The sequence below is a fragment of the Procambarus clarkii genome, chromosome 38 (assembly GCF_040958095.1).
Source record: "Procambarus clarkii isolate CNS0578487 chromosome 38, FALCON_Pclarkii_2.0, whole genome shotgun sequence".
Lineage (NCBI taxonomy): Eukaryota > Metazoa > Arthropoda > Malacostraca > Decapoda > Cambaridae > Procambarus > Procambarus clarkii.
The window spans coordinates 12,216,185-12,235,340 of record NC_091187.1 but is presented as its reverse complement, the minus strand read 5'-3'; the positions used below and the strand labels follow the sequence as shown (position 1 = coordinate 12,235,340).

The 19,156-nt window shown below is 45.1% G+C and overlaps 1 protein-coding gene across 9 annotated transcripts in view; it reads right to left on the bottom strand.

Annotated features, from left to right (window-relative positions):
• The window catches only part of LOC123771958 (zinc finger protein castor homolog 1), a 397,241-nt gene that overhangs the window by 72,676 nt on the left and 305,409 nt on the right, over window positions 1-19,156 (bottom strand). For all 9 annotated transcript variants that reach the window (XM_069337697.1, XM_069337698.1, XM_069337702.1 and 6 more), the window contains exon 5: window positions 6,843-6,984. In XM_069337697.1, the coding sequence (XP_069193798.1) occupies window positions 6,843-6,984 (142 nt within the window). The remainder of the gene's footprint in view (window positions 1-6,842; window positions 6,985-19,156) is intronic.

Sequence of the window (19,156 nt, the reverse complement as noted above, 5' to 3'; positions counted from 1 at the left end):
CTCAAGAAAGATATGTATTTCTCAAGAAAGGTATGTATTTCTCAAGAAAGATATGTATTTCTCAAGAAAGATATGTATTTCTCAAGATATGTATTTCTCAAGAAAGATATGTATTTCTCAAGAAAGATATGTATTTCTCAAGAAAGATATGTATTTATCAAGAAAGATATGTATTTCTCAAGAAAGATATGTATTTCTCAAGAAAGATATGTATTTCTCAAGAAAGATATGTATTTCTCAAGAAAGATATGTATTTCTCAAGATATGTATTTCTCAAGAAAGGTATGTATTTCTCAAGAAAGATATGTATTTCTCAAGAAAGATATGTATTTCTCAAGATATGTATTTCTCAAGAAAGATATGTATTTCTCAAGAAAGGTATGTATTTCTCAAGAAAGATATGTATTTCTCAAGAAAGATATGTATTTCTCAAGAAAGGTATGTATTTCTCAAGAAAGATATGTATTTCTCAAGAAAGATATGTATTTCTCAAGATATGTATTTCTCAAGAAAGATATGTATTTCTCAAGAAAGGTATGTATTTCTCAAGAAAGATATGTATTTCTCAAGAAAGATATGTATTTCTCAAGATATGTATTTCTCAAGGTATGTATTTCTCAAGAAAGATATGTATTTCTCAAGAAAGATATGTATTTCTCAAGGTATGTATTTCTCAAGAAAGATATGTATTTCTCAAGGTATGTATTTCTCAAGAAAGATATGTATTTCTCAAGAAAGATATGTATTTCTCAAGAAAGATATGTATTTCTCAAGAAAGATATGTATTTCTCAAGAAAGATATGTATTTCTCAAGAAAGATATGTATTTCTCAAGAAAGATATGTATTTCTCAAGATATGTATTTCTCAAGAAAGATATGTATTTCTCAAGAAAGGTATGTATTTCTCAAGAAAGATATGTATTTCTCAAGAAAGATATGTATTTCTCAAGATATGTATTTCTCAAGAAAGATATGTATTTCTCAAGAAAGATATGTATTTCTCAAGAAAGATATGTATTTATCAAGAAAGATATGTATTTCTCAAGAAAGATATGTATTTCTCAAGAAAGATATGTATTTCTCAAGAAAGATATGTATTTCTCAAGAAAGATATGTATTTCTCAAGATATGTATTTCTCAAGAAAGGTATGTATTTCTCAAGAAAGATATGTATTTCTCAAGAAAGATATGTATTTCTCAAGATATGTATTTCTCAAGAAAGATATGTATTTCTCAAGAAAGGTATGTATTTCTCAAGAAAGATATGTATTTCTCAAGAAAGATATGTATTTCTCAAGATATGTATTTCTCAAGAAAGGTATGTATTTCTCAAGAAAGATATGTATTTCTCAAGAAAGATATGTATTTCTCAAGAAAGATGTATTTCTCAAGAAATATATGTATTTCTCAAGAAAGATATGTATTTCTCAAGAAAGATATGTATTTCTCAAGAAAGATATGTATTTCTCAAGAAAGATATGTATTTCTCAAGATATGTATTTCTCAAGAAAGATATGTATTTCTCAAGATATGTATTTCTCAAGATATGTATTTCTCAAGAAAGATATGTATTTCTCAAGAAAGATATGCATTTCTCAAGAAAGATATGTATTTATCAAGAAAGATATGTATTTCTCAAGAAAGATATGTATTTCTCAAGAAAGATATGTATTTCTCAAGAAAGATATGTATTTCTCAAGAAAGATATGTATTTCTCAAGAAAGATATGTATTTCTCAAGAAAGAGTAAGAGATGCAGCAGAAATATATTAATAAGTATAAATATGTCTGTACCTGTTTGTCTTTGGTCGCTGAGGTGGAGGATGTGAGTTTGTGGCTGACTGTAGGATGATGATGATGATGAGGCAGCAACAGCTGGTGTAGGATGAAGATGATGATGATGAGGCAGCAACAGCTGGTGTAGGATGAAGATGATGATGATGAGGCAGCAACAGCTGGTGTAGGATGATGATGATGATGAGGCAGCAACAGCTGGTGTAGGATGATGATGATGATGAGGCAGCAGCCAGATGGGTATAATGACGGTCCCAAATAGATAAAAACATAACATAAAGATACCGGCGGCCTGATGTTCTTGTCAACATCCAAGTATCACTTTCACATTCACGTGAGTGATGTTGCACTCTCCACACGCACACGAATGTGATGTTGCACTCCACACACACACGAATGTGATGTTGCACTCTCCACACACACACGAATGTGATGTTGCACTCTCCAGACACACACGAATGTGATGTTGCACTCTCCAGACACACACGAATGTGATGTTGCACTCTCCACACACACACACGAATGTGATGTTGCACTCTCCAGACACACACACGAATGTGATGTTGCACTCTCCAGACACACACGAATGTGATGTTGCACTCTCCAGACACACACGAATGTGATGTTGCACTCTCCAGACACACACGAATGTGATGTTGCACTCTCCAGACACACACGAATGTGATGTTGCACTCTCCACACACACACACGAATGTGATGTTGCACTCTCCAGACACACACACGAATGTGATGTTGCACTCTCCAGACACACACGAATGTGACGTTGCACTCTCCAGACACACACACGAATGTGATGTTGCACTCTCTCCACACACACGAATGTGATGTTGCACTCTCCAGACACACACGAATGTGATGTTGCACTCTCCCCACACACACGAATGTGATGTTGCACTCTCCACACACACACACGAATGTGATGTGGCACTCTCCAGACACACACACGAATGTGATGTTATGCTCTCAACTGTGTCAGGCATATGATACAACCCTTGGAGCAGGGCGGTGGGATCGAACTAGAGATTTCCTCATGATAAAATATATTTGATGATATACAAGTAAATAAAAAAACCATCTAACCGTACTACATTATATTTTTAAAGTAGCGTGTTTCAACCACTGGGCCCCGGCACAGTGCGGTAACTAGGGGGTTCCGTAGGAGCTACTTCTCTCTCAGTTGACATTGAAATTTGTGTTTAACTAGAGTGCGACTCCGAGTTATTATCTTGAGGTTATCTTTGAGATGATTTCGGGGCTTTAGTGTCCCCGCGGCCCAGTCCTCGACCAGGCCTCCACCCCCAGGAAGCAGCCCGTGACAGCTGGCTAACTCCCAGGTACCTATTTTACTGCTAGGTAACAGGGGCATAGGGTGAAAAAAACTCTGCCCATTGTTTCTCGCCGGCGCCTGGGATCGAACCCAGGACCACAGGATCACAAGTCCAGCGTGCTGTCCGCTCGGCCGACCGGCTCCTAAATAGAGCCACAAATTATATAGACACAAGTTAGCATTTTTTTTAATTAATGTTTTTAATCAGATGAGTCACTTGTACATTTATGAATACATTCGGTTTACATGTACAAAATCGATATGTTATCGTAGACCAAGATATCAAGAGACAATTAGGCGATATGAATACGTTCATTTATTGCGCTCTACGATACAAGACCCAGATTCACGAAGCAGTTACGCCAGCACTTACGAACTTGTACATCTTTTCTCACTCTTTGGCGGCTTTGTTTCCAATTATTAAACAGTTAATGAGCTCCGAAGCACCAGGAGGCTGTTTATAACAATAACAACAGTTGATTGGCAAGTTTTCATGCTTGTAAACTGTTTAATAAATGTAACCAAAGCCGTCAGAGATTGAGGAAAGATGTACACGTTCGTAAGTACTTGCGTAACTGCTTCGTGAATCTGGCCCCAGGTTCGTAAGTACTTGCGTAACTGCTTCGTGAATCTGGCCCCAGGTTCGTAAGTACTTGCGTAACTGCTTCGTGAATCTGGCCCCAGGTTCGTAAATATTTGCGTAACTGCTTCGTGAATCTGGCCCCAGGTTCGTAAGTACTTGCGTAACTGCTTCGTGAATCTAGCCCCAGGTTCGTAAGTACTTGCGTAACTGCTTCGTGAATCTAGCCCCAGGTTCGTAAGTACCTGCGTAACTGCTTTGTGAATCTGGCCCCAGGTTCGTAAATACTTGCGTAACTGCTTCGTGAATCTAGCCCCAGGTTCGTAAGTACCTGCGTAACTGCTTCGTGAATCTAGCCCCAGGTTCGTAAGTACCTGCGTAACTGCTTCGTGAATCTGGCCCCAGGTTCGTAAATACTTGCGTAACTGCTTCGTGAATCTGGCCCCAGGTTCGTAATACTTGCGTAACTGCTTCGTGAATCTGGCCCCAGGTTCGTAATACTTGCGTAACTGCTTCGTGAATCTAGCCCCAGGTTCGTAAATACTTGCGTAACTGCTTCGTGAATCTGGCCCCAGGTTCGTAAGTACTTGCGTAACTGCTTCGTGAATCTAGCCCCAGGTTCGTAAATACTTGCGTAACTGCTTCGTGAATCTAGCCCCAAGTTCGTAAGTACCTGCGTAACTGCTTCGTGAATCTGGCCCCAAGTAGCCCCAACAGGTGTGTCTCTACCTGACCAAACTTGTCACCATAAAACAGTAAACAAAACACCCTCGTTTTCTATGCTACCAGCGATGACATACACAAAGGGTGAACCTCGACAAATGAAGCCGTGATCCGCAATGTATCCGGCTGTAGTATTCTGGGGCCCCATCCACCGAGCCGACTTGGAAGACAAACGATATAAAACAGCCGGAAAATGTATGAGGAGCTTTGATGCAAATGGCCGGCTATTGCATATGTTAATTAGGGGTTAACACAGGCATGACACGAGTGTTCCGCCCACACACACAACACACCCTTAGATGTCGGGGAAGGTAGCAAGAGGGTGTCCTTAACTAACATCAAATTTGCAGCTAAGATATTATCCCTGAAAAAAAATCGAGAAAAAAGGAGAAAACGGAGAAAGTTTTTTTTTTTAACGTAAACTATGCTAGAGTGCGTCTAATGTGAATACGTTAATTGGAATGCTTTATAAAGCATCTCATTCTTTGTAGGTCTGTACTGGATGGTACAATGGGCCTTCAGATTTCTTAAGAAAGCGTGCACCGGAGGATTTTTTTGCATACACAATTTACACAATTTACAATGTGTAAATTTGTTGTTTACACGTTTACAATGCTTAGCAGCATATGTATATTTTCTTCTGTCTTCCATGGACAGGGTGAGAGACCTGTTAAACATATAGTTCAGGGATTTATTGAACAATCAACCACACAAGGTGATTGTAGTGCTTCTAAAATGCTAATCTAACCTACACATATAAATACACGGATTCACGTCTGTCCTACATAAGCAGTGTTTGAGGTTTACAAGGTGCGTTCAGATTCCCCCAGAACGAGTACCCCGAACGGCACAAGGTGCGTTCAGAGCCCTCAAGAAAGAGTACCCCGTACCCCGAACGGTACACGGTGCGTTCAGTCTTCCAGAACCTGTATCCGGAACGATACAAGGTGCGTTCAGATTCCCCCAAGAACGAGAACCCTGAACGATACAAGGCGCGTTCAGATTCCCCCAAGAACGAGAACCCTGAACGATACAAGGCGCGTTCAGATTCCCCCAAGAACGAGAACCCTGAACGATACAAGGTGCGTTCAGATTCCCCCAAGAACGAGAACCCTGAACGATGCAAGGCGCGTTCAGATTCCCCCAAGAACGAGAACCCTGAACGATACAAGGCGCGTTCAGATTCCCCCAAGAACGAGAACCCTGAACGATACAAGGTGCGTTCAGATTCCCCCAAGAACGAGAACCCTGAACGATACAAGGCGCGTTCAGATTCCCCCAAGAACGAGAACCCTGAACGATACAAGGCGCGTTCAGATCCCCCAAAGAACGCAGAACATAACACTAAAACTACTTAAAGAGGCTACGTTGGTAAACTAGAACTTCCTATGCAAACAGCTTCGGCCGAGTGTCGTAAATATGCAGATCATAGCACTAAAAAAATATATTTGAGACGGAGCATATGGCGGGTTTAAGTTTTAAGACCAGGCAAGGTCTAGACCCATCTTCTTAATTGCTTCGGGGGAGTACAGAGGTCTAAATTAATTACACTACAAGCAAGTAAGAAGGAGGAAGAAGAAAGATGGATACAGCACACAGAGCGGTTGATGGTGGCTGTGTGCGCTTAAGCAGATGTTGTGATACAGTAACCGAGAATTCTGCTTTGAGGGGGTGAGTTTATGGCGCCGTGAATAAGGGGGTTGAGATCACACGGGTCTGCCTTGGTGATGAGTCTGGCCTCGTGATGAGTCTTAACCTCATGATGAGTTTAGTTGAATGCTAAAGTCAAGCTCGACTCGAGACGTCGATCTGATTTGTCGCCGAATCTTGCTCGAATCCGAGGCCGGCTCGACACCTAGTCTGTCTCAAGCTGATGGTCCGGCTCCAGCTCCTGGTCCGGCTCAACGCAAGGACCGCGCCAACACTGAGGTTGTCCTATAGCTCCTGGTCCTCGTACGCACCCCGCCAACAACAGTCTGACGAACCAGAGACATATATCCAAGCACTCACACCTTTCCCACCTTTAATCCACTCGTCCGGTAATCCAATCTCCCGGTAATCCAATCTCCCGGTTATCCAATCTTCCGGTAATCCAATCTTCCGGTAATCCAATCTCCCGGTAATCCAATCTCCCGGTTATCCAATCTCCCGGTTATCCAATCTCCCGGTTATCCAATATCCCGGTAATCCAATCTTCCGGTAATCCAATCTTCCGGTAATCCAATCTCCCGGTAATCCAATCTCCCGGTAATCTAATCTCCCGGTAATTCAATCTCCCGGTAATCCAATCTCCCGGTAACAGCCTGCCTCCCGTTATAACCAAACAGACGCAGTAACAAGTTCTCCCCCCTATAGAGACCTCGACCAACCGCGGGACAAAAAGCCATGAGGTACTCACTGGTGGAGGTGGAGGTGGTGGGCGTGGGGGCGAGGCTCTTGTGGGCGTCGAGGGTGGGCGGCAGTGGCACTCCGTGGCCGCCCTTGCCCTCCTGTAGTGCCGCCAGGGTCAGCAGTGTCGAGAAGTTTCCTCCGCCCAACATCTGGCGTAGACAAAAGAGAATTGGTTAGGTATAAGGTTAGGTTAGGGTTGGTTAGGTTAGGTTGAGTTAGGTGAGGTTTGGTTACGTTAGGTTAGGTTAGGTTGAGCTAGGTGAGGTTTGGTCAAGTTAGGTTAGGTTAGGTTGAGTTAGGTGAGGTTAGGTTACCTTAGGTTTGGTTAGGTTAGGTTAGGTTAGGTTGCGTATGGTTAGGTAAGGTTTGGTGATGTTAGGTTGAGTTAGGGTAGGTTAAGTTAGGTTAGAGGTTTGGTTATGTTAGGTTAGGTTAGGTTGAGTTAGGATAGGTTAGGTTAGGCAATTGTAACCAATTGTTTAGTGAAAAAAGCATTACGAACCACCGAACAAAAAACTCTTTACAGATTTATATACTTTGCAAAATCTATACATTTATGTTAAATACACATGCATACGATGTCTGAACTGCATCAATGTATGCTAAATATACACGTATATGAAATAAAATGAATAACTGCAAAAAATATACAAATTGGAAACATACAAAGAAAAGTGCATACTTTAGAATTTTAATTATGATTTATGTATCATTGAAACATAATATCATTGATGTATCATTGATACATTGAATTTATGTATCATTGAAACATAATATCATTGATGTATCATTGATACATTGAATTTATGTATAATTGAAACATAATATCATTGATGTATCATTGAAACATAATATCATTGATGTATCATTGAAACATAATATCATTGATGTATCATTGAAACATAATATCATTGGTGTATCATTGAAACATAATATCATTGATGTATCATTGAAACATAATATCATTGATGTATCATTGAAACATAATATCATTGATGTATCATTGAAACATAATATCATTGATGTATCATTGAAACATAATATCATTGGTGTATCATTGAAACATAATATCATTGGTGTATCATTGAAACATAATATCATTGATGTATCATTGAAACATAATATCATTGATGTATCATTGAAACATAATATCATTGATGTATCATTGAAACATAATATCATTGGTGTATCATTGAAACATAATATCATTGATGTATCATTGAAACATAATATCATTGGTGTATCATTGAAACATAATATCATTGATGTATCATTGAAACATAATATCATTGATGTATCATTGAAACATAATATCATTGATGTATCATTGAAACATAATATCATTGATGTATCATTGAAACATAATATCATTGATGTATCATTGAAACATAATATCATTGATGTATCATTGATACATTGAATTTATGTATCATTGAAAACAACTAAAATCTAAATTTAGCCGTTCCCAAGAATAATAACATGGAATCACAACAATAATACATAAGATACATAACAAATACATAAAATACATAACACATTTGTTTTTGTTGAATAAGAAGGCTTATTCAGATTATTATCAATTGCAAGGTTTGTACTGAGTTAGCTTTCTTAAGCTTAGAGCTTAGCTAGCTTAGAGCTTAAGCTTATTAAGAACTTAAGAGCATAAGTTAGTGTAAAGTTTTCTGGGCTTAGAATCAACAACAGCTCAAGAATGTGATTTTAAAGTTCAAAGTTCTCCTGCAACCGAGAGATATGTATATATACAATATATACATATACAATCTTACACACATATGCACAATCTTCTACATATACACAAGCAGCTCTTGCAACGTTAAAAAAAAAAAAAAATTTACAATATGCATATACAATATATACATATACAATCTTACACACTTACACAGAATCTTCCCACATATACAATCTTCCCACATATACAATCTTCCCACATATACAATCTTCCCACATATACAATCTTCCCACATATACAATCTTCCCACATATACAATCTTCGTTGTATATGTGTGTTTGTTGGATTGGTAAATATTTATTTGTTACTGTAACAATAAAAATAAAAAGATTCGTTTGCAACTTGAAATCTATGAAAGGGAGAGATAACTAATTACATAGAGCTTCGTAACCTCTTCCTCAGCCCCACAGGGAGCTTTGTAACCTCTTCCTTAGCACCACAGGGAGCTTCGTAACCTCTTCCTTAGCACCACAGGGAGCTTCGTAACCTCTTCCTCAGCCCCACAGGGAGCTTCGTAACCTCTTCCTCAGCCCCACAGGGAGCTTCGTAACCTCTTCCTCAGCACCACAGGGAGCTTTGTAACCTCTTCCTTAGCACCACAGGGAGCTTTGTAACCTCTTCCTTAGCACCACAGGGAGCTTCGTAACCTCTTCCTTAGCACCACAGGGAGCTTCGTAACCTCTTCCTCAGCCCCACAGGGAGCTTCGTAACCTCTTCCTCAGCCCCACAGGGAGCTTCGTAACCTCTTCCTCAGCCCCACAGGGAGCTTTGTAACCTCTTCCTTAGCACCACAGGGAGCTTCGTAACCTCTTCCTCAGCCCCACAGGGAGCTTCGTAACCTCTTCCTCAGCCCCACAGGGAGCTTTGTAACCTCTTCCTTAGCACCACAGGGAGCTTTGTAACCTCTTCCTTAGCACCACAGGGAGCTTCGTAACCTCTTCCTTAGCACCACAGGGAGCTTCGTAACCTCTTCCTCAGCCCCACAGGGAGCTTCGTAACCTCTTCCTCAGCCCCACAGGGAGCTTCGTAACCTCTTCCTCAGCACCACAGGGAGCTTCGTAACCTCTTCCTTAGCACCACAGGGAGCTTCGTAACCTCTTCCTCAGCCCCACAGGGAGCTTCGTAACCTCTTCCTCAGCCCCACAGGGAGCTTCGTAACCTCTTCCTCAGCCCCACAGGGAGCTTCGTAACCTCTTCCTTAGCCCCACAGGGAGCTTCGTAACCTCTTCCTCAGCCCCACAGGGAGCTTCGTAACCTCTTCCTCAGCCCCACAGGGAGCTTCGTAACCTCTTCCTCAGCCCCACAGGGAGCTTCGTAACCTCTTCCTCAGCCCCACAGGGAGCTTCGTAACCTCTTCCTTAGCACCACAGGGAGCTTCGTAACCTCTTCCTCAGCCCCACAGGGAGCTTTGTAACCTCTTCCTTAGCACCACAGGGAGCTTCGTAACCTCTTCCTCAGCCCCACAGGGAGCTTCGTAACCTCTTCCTCAGCCCCACAGGGAGCTTCGTAACCTCTTCCTCAGCCCCACAGGGAGCTTCGTAACCTCTTCCTTAACACCACAGGGAGCTTCGTAACCTCTTCCTCAGCACCACAGGGAGCTTCGTAACCTCTTCCTCAGCCCCACAGGGAGGAGCTTCACATCTTCCTCAGCACCACAGAGAGCTTCAGCACATCTTCCTCAGCGTCCCTCCCCTTTCCTTCCCTAGCCCACATTTCCCCTCCTTACCCTCTTCACCTCCCCTTCCTTAATCTACAGCCTACCTTTCCCTTCCTGAACCCCCCCCCCTCCCCCTCACTCCTCCCCTCCTAATACCTTCCCCTCCTCCTCCTCCTCCTCCTCCTCCTCCTGCTCCACTTACCTCAGCCTCAACCTGTAATCCAGCTTGACTAAGACATCGCCAGAGTTAAGCTTCCCACCCCACACACTCACCCCAAAGATCGTGGGAAATTGTTAAGTCTAGTTTTCCGGAATACTTAAATCCCCTCTTTAAGTCTAAGGGGAGATGGAGTCATCCCTCTGAGACGCGAGGCTCTGAAGACTTAAGTCTGCCCTCCTCCTCCTTCAAGGAGTATGACTTAGAAAATGGGTGGTAGAGGTGGAGAGTGAGGGATGGAAGGGAGGTAGAGTGAGGGAGAAGGGGAGGGAGGGAGAGGGAAAGAGGGAGACAGACAGACTAACATTAAGACACAATACACGGGAGGTGTATCAAATGAAACACATCTTTCGGTACTTAAATAAAAAATGAAGAACAAAAAATTCATTCAACGTTTATACGGAAAATTAGGACCATTTTTTCTCCCTTATAAACCCATGAAGCTAAGAGGTGTCTCCCCCCCCCCCATCCACGACCCTAGAAACTCCCTCCCCCTTCCCCCCCCTATTCTCCATCTCCAGGAACACATCCACAACCCATTCCCCCAGAGGCCCCCATTCACCCATCCCCTTATTTCAAAATGCCCCCCCCCCTCCCTACCACTTATTAAACCTATTCCCCCCAGCCCCATACGAACCCCCCTCTCTCCCCATGCCATAGTAACCCCACCCCTCTCCTTCAAGCCTAACTACCCCCCCCCCCCAAGCCTAGCGCCTGGGGAGGGGGGCACGAGCCCTACGTGAATGGGGGGGGTGGCCAAAAAGGGTGAATGTATAAAGACAAGGAAAGAATGCAATAAAAGGGGGGAGGTGGGCAGGAAGTAATGGATGATGGAAGATAAAGTGAAATTAAAACTATTTAAATTCTCTAATGGAACGGTTAATGGCTGAGTTGTAAAGATGGCGGTGGCGAGCACGACTCTGGGTCACGTGACCTCAGGGTACGAGACGTCTCGGTCAGGTGATCTCTGGACCGCTAAGGAACACTATCCATCCAATTGGACCATCGGGGATCGAACGCCGACCCTGCAAGAAGCGAAGCCGTCGCTCTGCCGGGATGTAGCGGCATCCTTACCCCTGACAGGTCGTCAACATATGGAACACATGCGAGGGGGGTTATTTTGGGTAGCGTAAAATCGTGCGGTATGAAGACAATATCGCAGGAGGTATTCAGATGGTTCTGGGGGACGCAAGACGCTGCGTCCGCAACAGCTTCCGCGTCTTAGAACTGACAGATTACTTTATGATGACTGAATGCCAGCGATGTCTCCTTGACGTGCTGGAGACGTCTCCCTGGAGTACTGAAGACGTCTCCCTGGCGTATTGAAGACGTCTCCCTGGCGTGCTGGAGACGTGTCCCTGACGTACTGGAGACGTCTCCCTGACGTATTGAACCCTGTCACCAACAAGACGCAACACGCGTCTAACGGACACGCCCCCATTGCGCTTACCGATGCTCTCACGTTGTCTTAACCAACCACCAAGCCTGATGCATGTCCTTACCCAAACAAAGGGACGAGGGAGAGGGAAGCTGTTAATCTGCAAGATTAACATTTGTAAAAACGTTTGAGTACGTTTTTATCGACAGGAAGAGAGCTTGGAGCAACGTTGGGTTCCATCGCCGTGACTTGGAAGATAGAACAGTGAATGCATGTTGTGAATGCCCGCGGCGCCTTGTACATTCTTACAAGATGTCTAAGATGCTTATCTTAACATACTAAGAAGGTTAGGTAAGGTCGGTGTTTTCTATGAAGCTTTTCAAGGTAAACTAAAATATTCACAATAAATTAGTATATCACATATGCACTTACTTAATAAGTCAATATTGACTGTAAGAAAGTGTGAGAACGGGTTGGTCTGCGCATACCCCGGCTAACCTTACACTCTAAGGTGCGCGCCCGCCTTCGTTAACCCGTAAGTGAATCTAGAAGACTGTCTACAGGACCAAGCAACACTTGCAGTTAGACAGGAGTGAATTTATCTGCTAGTGAATTAATATAATTTTATTGAAACGTTCAGGAACCCTCTTCACCCCAACTGGTGCCATACAAATGTTTGAGAATACAGCAGCGATGGACAGAGACCAGCTTCTGGTTGGTCAAGCTCCTCATGCTGGGGATTTTCAATTGTCCGTCCCTACTTCAATCCTGGGAACTCTGCTCAACTATTAGGACCTTCACATTATTAAAACAAGGTGGTTTGTCACCCTTATCTTCATGTAACGGTGATATATCTATGGCAGTGAATCAACATAGCAATGTGACCTAGATTGGCTAAGGCTAAGCCACCATAGATCTGAAACAACACATGATGTCAACAGTATCACCAGAAAAAGTATCTACGACTTTGGATAGGTTTGGATACCACTGCATGTAAGTTTGGAGACCACTGCACGTAGGTTTGGATACCACGGCACGTAGGTTTGGATACCACGGCACGTAGGTTTGGATACCACTGCATGTAGGTTTGGAGACCACTGCACGTAGGTTTGGATACCACTGCACGTAGGTTTGGAGACCACTGCACGTAGGTTTGGATACCACTGCACGTTAGTTTGGAGACCACTGGACGTAAGTTTGGAGACCAATGGAGGTGGGGTATTTAACACAATTGCAAATTGGCTTGGATACCATTGCAAGCTAGTGTGGATACTATTGCAAATTAGTTGCAAACCACTATAAATCAGTTTTCACACCCTTGCAGGTGGGTTAAAATAATTCTAGTGACGTATACCACTCATTTACATGCAAATGTTGAGTATATATATCTCTCTAATTATTACATACCTTGTTTAACTCTGTAAAAAAAAAATCGATTTAACCACAACTAAAAACTCCATCATCTCCCTGAGTGAAAATCGACCACATTTATATCGTGTGAATAAAATTAAAGCTTTAATATTTCGTATGTTAGACTATATATCATTACTTATGTCCCAAAGACATCTGGGAGTGACGTGTAGTGAACGACCTTATTTATTACTTCTCTTAGTGGTGTTGCATTTTCAGAATTCCTGCAGGGGGCGCTGATGACGTAGACAGACAGACAGAGACAGAGACAGAGACAGGCAGATACAGACAGACAAGACAGAGGAGGGGGGCAAGATAACACAAGTCTTATAATACCCGAACACCACAAGAAAACGACACAATTCAATTAAAAACAATATTTAATTCAATCCAGTGTCACCACAAGTCATTCTCCTCAGTCTTGAAACTTTCTACGACGGTCACACGCAGATTACAGACCACTCGATAGTTCCGGAACGGTCATTAACAACTAACTTTCCTGACTGCTGCCCCAATTGCCTTGTCAAGCACCCGCGGTGTCTGGAAATATACCATTAACGCCATTAATACCAAAGAAGCTAAAAGTCCCATTTATTATGATCCGAAGCGAGTTAGTTACAAAAAAAATTGTTGAAATTTAACAAAGGTTTGTGTGTGTGTCGGTCGCGTGGGAACGGACGCCAGAGGGGGGCGGAATAGTCATCATTTATTAATTAAATAATTTATCCACGCTCGGGAAACGCGACCCGCTGCCATTTATCGCTTACGACTTAATTACATTTTACCGTGACCCCTAACAAGGGGACAATTGTAATTGAAGCAATTACTAGGAATTCTACAAGATACATTCCAGCAGGGAGTAAGTGTATAGTGCATATCTGGTATAATTACTCTACACAGTACATATCTGGTATAATTACTCTACACAGTACATATCTGGTATAATTACTCTACACAGTACATATCTGGTATAATTACTCTACACAGTAACACTGGCTGTTAGGGGAGACAATTGCATGTGAAACGGTAAATATGGAGAAACGGGCGAGACCTAAATGGCAGCCCACACATATATGAAATGACAGGGACGACGTTTCGGTCCTTGTTGGACCTTTATCAAGTCGTTATAAGGGTCCAGGATGGACTGAAACGTCGACACATAAGGGTCCAGAACGGACCGAAACGTCGTCACATAAGGGTCCAGAACGGACCGAAACGTCGTCACATAAGGGTCCAGGACGGAACGAAACGTCGTCACATAAGGGTCCAGGACGGACCGAAACGTCGTCACATAAGGGTCCAGGACGGACTGAAACGTCGTTAAGTCCATTTCATATATGTAGGCATTTTAGACACAGTAGTCACTGAGAGGAATACCTGTCACATTTCTGTCTCCTACCCCTACCCCCCCCCCCCGTCCCTTTAACTGTCTAGCACATTCCTGTCACTCGACGTATAACACGTTTATGCCCCCCCGTCCCACCTCCCTGTCGACAAAGCTTTATGTTGTTTAATAAGCTGTTTCCTATTTTATCAATCATATCTCCCGTCTCATTTTTACTGTCACTCACTGTCTCCACATTTCCCGCTGAAAGGAGAGGGGAAAATAGGCAAAACTAGGTCCAGTTTCCCACGCTGGCCATTACTTTCCCACGCTGGTCATCACTTTCCCACGCTGGTCATCACTTTCCCACGCTGGTCATTACTTTCCCACGCTGGTCATTACTTTCCCACGCTGGTCATTACTTTCCCACGCTGGTCATTACTTTCCCACGCTGGTCATCACTTTCCCACGCTGGTCATCACTTTGCCATTACTTTAAGACTTCCATTTTGATTATTTTTTATTTTTTTATTTCATTGATGAAACTTAATTGAATTAACTTATTACAAAAATGGTTTCAGGACAAAATAATTAATCTTGTAATCAAAGTAGATAAAATTTAATTCACTTTGACAACCGGAGATTCGAACTCGGGTCTTAAGATGCAGGTCAAGCTCGTGGCAAAAGCTTAATATTACACACAAGCTTCACCACGCTAGATAACATTAGCAGATAATATAATCTAGATAACAACTCCGAAACAAATTATCCCTATCTCTTATGACACGATAAAATGGATAACGAAATTACGTGAAACTAAATATTTGGTAAAACAACTGAGGTGATTAGTTGATAAACGGCGTGAGGGAACAAGGCTAGTATATGTGTGTGCTTTACACGGCCTGACGGCTGAGTGGACAGCGCTCGGGATTCGAAGTCTTGAGGTTCCGAGTTCGATCCCAGGTGGAGGCGGGAACAAATGGGCAGAGTTTCTTTCACTCCTGATGCCCCAGTTCACCTAGCAGTAAATAGGTACCTGGGAGGTAGACAGCTGTTACGGGCTGCTTCCTGTGTGTGTATTCACCTAGTTGTGCTTGAGGGGGTTGAGCGCGGCTCTTTTGGCCCGCCTCTCAACTGTCAATCAACTGTTTCTAACTACTACTACTACTTTTTTTCTACACCACACACACACACCCCAGGAAGCAGCCCGTGACAGCTGACTAACTCCCAGGTACCTATTTACTGCTGGGTAACAGGAGCATAGGGTGAAAGAAACTTTGCCCATTGTTTCTCGCCGGCGCCCGGGATCGAACCCGGGACCACACGATGCCGTGTCCAGCGTACTGTCCGCTCGGTCGACCGGCACCCTATGTATGTGTGAGTGTGTGTGTGTACTGTTAATCAATCAACTGTTAGCAGTAGTTAGTAACAATTGATTGATTGGCAGTTGAGAGGCGGACCGAAAGAGCAGCGTTTAACCCCCGCAAGCACAACTAGGTGAACACACACACACACCCACACACACACACATACACAGGGGGCCTCGTAGCCTGGTGGATAGCGCGCAGGACTCGTAATTCTGTGGCGCGGGTTCGATTCCCGCACGAGGCAGAAACAAATGGGCAAAGTTTCTTTCACCCTAAGTGCCCCTGTTACCTAGCAGTAAATAGGGACCTGGGAGTTAGTCAGCTGTCACGGGCTGCTTCCTGGGGTGTGTGTGTGTGGTGTGGAAAAAAAATAGTAGTTAGTAAACAGTTGATTGACAGTTGAGAGGCGGGTCGAAAGAGCAAAGCTCAACCCCCGCAAAAACACAACTAGTAAACACACACACACACACACACACACACACACACACACACACCCACACACACACACACACACACACACACACACACACACACACACACACACACACACACACACACACCCGCACGCTAGTCTCCCAGGTCACCCATCCACAAAGAATGGTGCACTTTGAGAAATGGTCCTGATGGGAGTGAATTAGATCCAGTTGTCGTGTTCCATAACGGTAAGAGAAAAATACTGCCGCCAGTAACTCCCAATAAAGTCCAAACTGGGGCTTGATGAGACCCCAGAAACAGGAGAGGGCAAATGAACAAATCCACAAGGGCCGTGATGACGGTTCGAACCTGCGTCTGAGAGGATCCCAGACGCTGCCTTAATGATTAAATAACTGCCTTGGCTCCCTCACCCAAGACCCCCCCCTTGGGTGAGGGGGATCTGTTACACACAGAAATCACAATTGCGTGATGCATCAAATGAACAGATCTACAAGGGCCGTGACGAGGATTCGAACCTGCGTCCGAGAGGTTACCTTGAGGTTACCTTACCTTGAGGTGCTGCCGGGGCTTAGTGTCCCCGCGGCCCGGTCGTCGACCAGGCCTCCTGGTTGCTGGACTGATCAACCAGGCTGTTAGACGTGGCTGCTCGCAGCCTGACGTATGAGTCACAGCCTGGTTGATCAGAGAGCATCCCAGACGCTGCCACTCGAGGGGGTCTGGTCAGCCAAGAGCCCTTCCTATTTCCCCTGCTGACCACATGAACGATACAGCTTGATATAATTATTAAATAGGCAAGTACCCCCTCTGACTGGAAAATGGGGCCCATAGTCTCGAAGAAAATGAAATACATTAGAAGGAATAAAATCTCAGTTGGGTACCAATTTGGTACCTCTGAGATTTATTACGAGTGCTCAGAGTACAGCCGGTAGAGCGATGGGGTGGTGCTTTTGCAACCCTAGTTCGAGGCTCCCATGATCCTATCTTGAGAGAGATCTATCTTGAGATGATTTCGGGGCTTTAGTGTCCCCGCGGCCCGGTCCTCGACCAGGCCTCCACCCCCAGGAAGCAGCCCGTGACAGCTGACTAACACCCAGGTACCTATTTTACTGCTAGGTAACAGGGGCATAGGGTGAAAGAAACTCTGTTCATTGTTTCTCGCCGGCGCCCGGGATCAAACCCGGGACCACAGGATCACAAGTCCAGTGTGCTGTCCGCTCGGCCGACCGGCTCCCCAGGTGCCCAGGTAGTCCTGAGGTTCCGGGTTCGATCCCCGGTGGAGGCGGAGACAAATGGGCAAAATGTTTCTTTCACCCTGATGCCCCTGTTATCTAGCAGTAAATAGGTACCTGGGAGTTAGACAGCTGCGACGGGCAGCTTCCTGGGGGTGTGTAACAAAAAGGAGGCCTGGTCGAGGACTGGGCCGTGAAGACGCTAAGCCCCGAAATCATCTCAAGATGGGATAACTAGCGTAAGGATGAAATGCTAGGATAGGCACCATTCCTTCCCCCCCCTTCCCATCCCAAATCCTTATCCTGACCCCTTCCAAGTGCTATATAGTCGTAATGGCCTGGCGCTTTCCCCAAATAATTCCTTCCCTTCCTTCCTAGGATAGAGAGGCCCCTGCCAGGATATGCCTAGTACAAGATGATTCAGGTAATTAGAACCAAGGTTGTTTCACGAGAGCATTTTCTACTAATACAAAAATGGGGAGGGTTGTCAGGGGAGGGTTGTCAGGGGAGGGTTGTCAGGAGAGGGTTGTCAGGGGAGGGTTGTCAGGGGAGGGTTGTCAGGGGAGGGTTGTCAGGGGAGGGTTGTCAGGGGAGGGTTGTCAGGGGAGGGTTGTCAGGGGAGGGTTGTCAGGAGAGGGTTGTCAGGGGAGGGTTGTCAGGGGAGGGTTGTCAGGAGAGGGTTGTCAGGGGAGGGTTGTCAGGGGAGGGTTGTCAGGAGAGGGTTGTCAGGGGAGGGTTGTCAGGGGAGGGTTGTCAGGGGAGGGTTGTCAGGGGAGGGTTGTCAGGGGAGGGTTGTCAGGAGAGGGTTGTCAGGGGAGGGTTGTCAGGGGAGGGTTGTCAGGGGAGGGTTGTCAGGGGAGGGTTGTCAGGGGAGGGTTGTCAGGGGGAAAGAGCCAAGCCATCACGACTATATAGCACTGGGAAGGGGTCAGGATAAAGATTTGGGATGGGACGGAGGGAAGGAATGGTGCCCAACCACTTGTGGACGGTCGGGGATTGAACGCCGACCTGCATGACGCGAGACCGTCGCTCTACCGTCCAGCCCAAGTGGTTAGTTTCATGAATGGCAGACGATCTTTTCCTTGAGTGGCAGGGGTGTGAGGGGGGGGGGGGTTGGGGGGGAGGAGACAGGAGTGAGGGGGGGGGGGAACATAAGAGAAACAGGGGGTCCTGGGGGGGGGGCAAGGCTAGTAGGACAGGAAGGAGAGGTAATTCTCGTTGATGGTAATGTTAGCAGAAGCATCCCCTCCCCTAGTGCCACGACGCCCCCCCCCTCCCCTAGTGCCACGACGCCCCCCCCTCCCCTAGTGCCACGACGCCCCCCCCCCTCCGCTAGTGCCACGACGCCCCCCCCCCTCCCCTAGTGCCACGACGCCCCCCCCCCCTCCGCTAGTGCCACGACGCCCCCCCCCTCCGCTAGTGCCACGACGCCCCCCCCCTCCCCTAGTGCCACGACGCCCCCCCCCTCCGCTAGTGCCACGACGCCCCCCCCCTCCCCTAGTGCCACGACGCCCCCCCCTCCCCTAGTGCCACGACGCCCCCCCCTCCCCTAGTG